Consider the following 5,383-nt stretch of genomic DNA (forward strand, 5'->3'; position numbering starts at 1 on the left):
GCAACTGCTTGTCACAGCGGTGGTAGCAAGGACCAGCAGCAATTCCAGTTGGAATTGCTGTACTTCAAAAGAGGTGGTTGAGATGTAGTTGACATTTTTCGATTCTCATGTAAGTAAAGATGAGGAAGAGGGGCAGTGTGAAGTACCACTCTCTTCCTCATCTTAATGTCAAGTAGTAGGCAGTTGATTAATACTGTACAATAGACAACCATCAGGGATTGTTCATCACTTTCTAATATGATCAGTTATATAACATGTTTATCATTCAGAGGCTCAGGGATAATAACATAGGAGTTGTCAGAAAAATGTGTCTCCTCTATCCTCCTCCTGGTCCTGTGTTTCTCCCTCCCTGGTCTGTGTTCTCCCCTCCCTGGTCCTGTGTACTCCTCTATCCTTCCTCCCTGGTCTGTGTTCTCCCTCTCCCTGGTCTGTGTACCCCTCCCTGGTCTGTGTTCTCCCTCTCTCCTCCCTGTGTCCTCGTGTCTCCCTCCCTGGTGCTGTCGAGGGAGAACACAGACCAGGGAGGAAGGATAGAGGGAGTACACAGACCAGGGAGGGAGAACACAGACCAGGGAGGGAGAACACAGACCAGGGAGGGAGGATAGAAGGAGTACACATTTCTTCTGAACAGACTCCTATGTTATTATCCCTGAGCCTCTGAATGATAAACATGTTATATAACTGATCATATTAGAAAGTGATGAACAATCCCTGATGGTTGTTATTGTACAGTAATAATCAACTGCTACTACTTGACATTAAGATGAGGAAGAGAGTGGTACTTCACACTGCCACCTCTTCCTCATCTTTACTTAATTTATTAGAATCGTAATAAAGGTCAACTGCATCGTCAACCACCTCTTTTGCAAGTACAGCAATTCCAACTGGAATTGCTGCTGGTCCTGCTACCACCGCTGTGACAACAGTTGCTACCAATCCCATAACTTTTCCCGGTAGGTCCTTTGACTTATTCTTCCTCATCTCCTCTTGTCTCTCCTCCCATTTCTTCCTCTCCTCCTCTCTCACCTTCTCTTCCAGTTTTCTGATAACCTCTTCCTGTTGCTCCCTCTCCTCCTCTCTCTTCTCCTGTTTCTTCCTCCCCTCCTCTTGTTTGATCTTCCTCTGAACCTCCTGGTACATCTCGTTGGTGTAGTGTTGTCCTCCATTCTTCAGCACCATCTCATCTATCTTCTTCAGCAGCTTTGGGACCTGATTGTAGTCATTCTTATTTTTATTATTGAAGGCATGATTTCTGCCCTTAAAGACCTTGACGAGATTCATAAGCTCCTCACTATCCATTAGAAAGTCCACCATTGATTTGTCCTCCAGCTGGTCTCCACCGGTGAACAGAATGATGGTGTACTTTGAGGCTTCTTCTCCAAAGTTCTCCTGGATCCACTTCACAGTGTTCCTCTCCTCCTCTGTGAACCTCCCCAGTCTGATCACCAGCAGGAAGGCGTGGGGTCCTGGGACTGACATGTAGATGGCCTTTTCTATCTCACTTTTCATCTCTTCTTTAGACATTGTTGTGTCATAGAGCCCCGGGGTGTCGATGATATCAATCTTCCTTCCATCCACCTCTCCACTCTGTTTCTCACAGTGATCAGTGACAGACTTAGGGGAGNTCCTGTTTCTCCCTCTCCTCCTGTTCTCTCTCCTTCTTCTCCTGTTTCTTCCTCTCCTCCTCCTTTTCGATCTTCCTCTGAACCTCCTGGTACATCTCGTTGGTGTAGTGTTTTCCTCCATTCTTCATCACCATCTCATCTATCTTCTTTAGCAGCTCTGTGACCTGAGTGTTGTCATTCTTCTTTTTATTATTGAAGACATGGTTTCTGCCCTTAAAGACCTTGACGAGTTTCATAAGCTCCTCACTATCCATTAGAAAGTCCAACAATGATATGTCCTCCAGCTGGTCTCCATGAGTGAACAGAATGATGGTGTACTTTGAGGCTTCTTCTCCAAAGTTCTCCTGGATCCACTTCATAGCGTTCCTCTCCTCCTCTGTGAACCTCCCCAGTCTGATCACCAGCAGGAAGGCGTGGGGTCCTGGAACTGACATGTAGATGGCATTTTCTATTTCACTTTTCATCTCTTCTTCAGACAGTGTTGTGTCATAGAGCCCCGGGGTGTCGATGACATCAATCTTCCTCTCATCCACCATTCCACTCTGTTTCTTACAATGAACAGTCACAGACTCAGGGGAGAAGGCATCTCTAAACACCTTTCTCCCCAGGATGGTGTTTCCTGTTGCACTCTTCCCTGCTCCAGTCTTCCCTACTAAAACTATCCTCAGATCAGAGGGCTGCCCTGAATCTGTGAAAACAGACAAGAASTGCTTGAGTTGATAGTGATTGTCTTGATGAAAACCTAATGAAATGTGTGTGTGTGTCAGATTCTAACCGTGCAGAGCACATGCCCCTTTGTCCTTCCAGTCTCTAAATCACCCTTTTGGGTGGTGGTATAATTTACCCAAAAATATATTTTTTGTACTTGTTCAGAACCCACTGCTCGCAAGCTGTCGTCAAGTTCACCACTCCCCACCCTATTCGTTGGTTACGCTTGTTTCCCAGTCTGCCCTGTAAGGAGTTGGCACACGGCCAGTATCCAAACATGAATGGCTTGAGAGATGCAGTCACCGATGGAGTGTGTGTAGCTAGCTACCTAGTTTAAATATCAACAGTACTGCTACAGCAGCATAACATATATTTAACACTTGATTTAGCCTACATCATCATCCTTATTCAGTCTGATTGGCTGATAGGAGCAGAGAGAGAGAGGAAGAAAAGACAGAGGTAAATTACAATCAGTAAAATAAATAAAGCTAACCAGCAGATGAACATCAATCATCAACATCAATGATCAGCTGATAGCCCACCCTCTTTTCCCTGTGTCAATCATGTCTTTAGGAGGCACTGAACTGAGTGTGTTGTTGCAGAAATAAATAGGCCTATGATTAAAATGTACACTACAGAGGCATTTGGTTTTATTTTTTATTTTGAGCACCTGCCCCTGAAAGGTCTGTGCATGGCCCTGGTGTGTGTACGTGCATGCACATGTGTACGTGGGTGTGTGTTCTGTACCTTCACAGTGACAAGTGAAGGTTAGCAGACAGAGTGTCAACAGGAACAGAATCTTCAGAGTCCCTCCTCTTCCTCGTTCCATCGCTTCTATACCCTAACCCTAACAATCAGAAACAGACAATGACCTCATTACAAAAACTAAGTCCACATAAAATTAATTGGAATTTCTTCTCAGCTGTTTCACTTTAAAACAATGTGAACTATAAGAAGATTGATGCTATGTGGTGTAACTGTTGTAAAACAAAGTACATTCCCTAACAACGTAACCAGCATCAGGTGAACATAATGGACTCACATAGGGGGTGTCAAATGACATTCTAAACATGCTCATCATTCTACAGTTGACATTCTGCAGTGTGTTGGGACCAGATGGACCAGTTCCTGTACACCAGGGATGGGCAACTCCAATTCTCTGGGGCCTGATTGGTGTCACACTTTTCCCCCAGCCCTACAGCTAAAACACCTGATTCAACTAATTACATTCTAACCTGAAGACCATCATTAGTTGATTATTTGAGTCAGGTGTGTTAGCTGGGGCTGCCTCTAGTGGTGAATCCTTTGAACACACTCTCTGGTCTGATGGGTCCCTAGTTGGTGACTTTGAACACAACACTTCTGGTCTGATGGGTCCCTCTAGTGGTGACCTTGAACAGCAACACTCTCTCTGGTCGCTGAATGGTGTCCCTCTAGTGGTGACCTTGAACACAACACTCTGGTCTGATGGTCCTCTGGGTGACCTTGAACAACACTCCTGGTCTGATGGTCCCCTTTGGTGGGACCTGGAACACAACACTCTGGTCTGATGGGTCCTTCTAGTGGTGACCTTGAACAAAAAACTCTTGGTCTGATGGGTCCCTTTAGTGGTGACCTTGAACCACCACTCTCTGGTCTGATGGGTCCCTCTAGTGGTGACCTTGAACACACATCTCTGGTCTGATGGGTCCCTTTAGGTGGTGACCTTGAACACACCAACTCTGGTCTGATGGGTCCCTTTAGTGGTGACCTTGACAGCAACACTCTGCTGGTCTGATGGGTCCCTCTAGTGGTGACCTTGAACACCACTCTCTGGTCTGATGGGTCCCTCTAGTGGTGACCTTGACACACACCACTCTGGTTGCTGGGTCCTCTAGTGTGACGTTGAACACAACACTCTCTGGTCTGATGGGTCCCTTTAGTGGTGACCTTGACACCAACACTCTGGTCTGATGGGTCCCTCTAGTGGTGACCTTGAACAAAACTAACTCTGGTCTGATGGGTCCCCTTAGTGGTGACCTGAACACTCACACTCTCTGGTCTGATGGGTCCCTTAGTGGTGACCTTGAACAAAAACTACCTGGTCTGATGGGTCCCTATGTGGTGACCTTGAACACAACACTCTGGTCTGATGGTCCTTCTAGTGGTGACCTTGAACAACCACTCTCGGTCTGATGGGTCCCTCTAGTGGTGACCTTGACACAACACTCTCTGGTCTGAATGGGTCCTTCTAGTGGTGACCTTAGAACTACAACACCTCTCTGGTCTGATGGGTCCTCCTAGTGGTGAACCTTGAACACAACACTCTCTGGTCTGATGGGTCCCTCTAGTGGTGACCTTGAACCAACACTCTCTGGTCTGATGGGTCCCTCAGTGGTGACCTTGAACACAACACTCTCTGGTCTGATGGGTCCTCTTAGTGGTGACTTGAACACAACACTCTGGTCTGATGGGTCCCCTTCAGTGGTGACCTTGAACAAACTCTCTGGTCTGATGGGCCCTTTCGTGGTGACCTTGAACACAACACTCTCTGGTCTGATGGGTCGCTTTTTAGTGGTGACCTTGAACACAACAACACTCTGGTCTGATGGGTCCCTTCTAGTGGTGACTTGACACACAACTCTCTGGTCTGATGTGTCCCTCTAGTGGTGACCTTGAAAACAACCTCTGGTCTGATGGGTCCCTCTAGTGTTGACTTGAACCACAACACTCTCTGGTCTGATGGGTCCCTCCTCTAGTGGTGACCTTGAACACACAACTCTCTGGTCTGATGGGTTCCCTCTAGTGTGACCTTGAACACAACACTCTCTGGTCTGATGGGTCCTTCTAGTGGTGACCTTGAACACAAACTCTCTGGTCTGATGGGTCCCTTCTAGTGTGACCTGAACACACAACACTCTCTTGGTCTGATGGGTCCCTTCTAGTGTGACCTTGAACACAACACTGCTTGGTCTGATGGGTCCCTCTAGTGGTGACCTTGAACACAACACTCTGGTCTGATGGGTCCTCTAGTGGTGACCTTGAACACAACACTCTCTGGTCTGAGTGGG

At 46.9% G+C, this 5,383-nt stretch overlaps 1 protein-coding gene across 1 annotated transcript in view; it reads right to left on the bottom strand.

Annotated features, from left to right (window-relative positions):
- The window catches only part of LOC112074836 (uncharacterized), a 49,228-nt gene extending 46,061 nt beyond the window's left edge, over positions 1-3,167 (bottom strand). Inside the window, 3 exon segments of the mRNA XM_070440694.1 lie at positions 788-1,696; positions 1,698-2,313; positions 3,081-3,167. Coding sequence (XP_070296795.1) covers positions 788-1,696; positions 1,698-2,313; positions 3,081-3,162 — 1,607 coding nt within the window. The 5' untranslated portion in view covers positions 3,163-3,167.
- Between the last annotated feature and the right edge of the window lie 2,216 nt (positions 3,168-5,383).

Source organism: Salvelinus sp. IW2-2015, unplaced genomic scaffold, assembly GCF_002910315.2.
Source record: "Salvelinus sp. IW2-2015 unplaced genomic scaffold, ASM291031v2 Un_scaffold2843, whole genome shotgun sequence".
Taxonomy (NCBI): Eukaryota; Metazoa; Chordata; class Actinopteri; order Salmoniformes; family Salmonidae; genus Salvelinus; species Salvelinus sp. IW2-2015.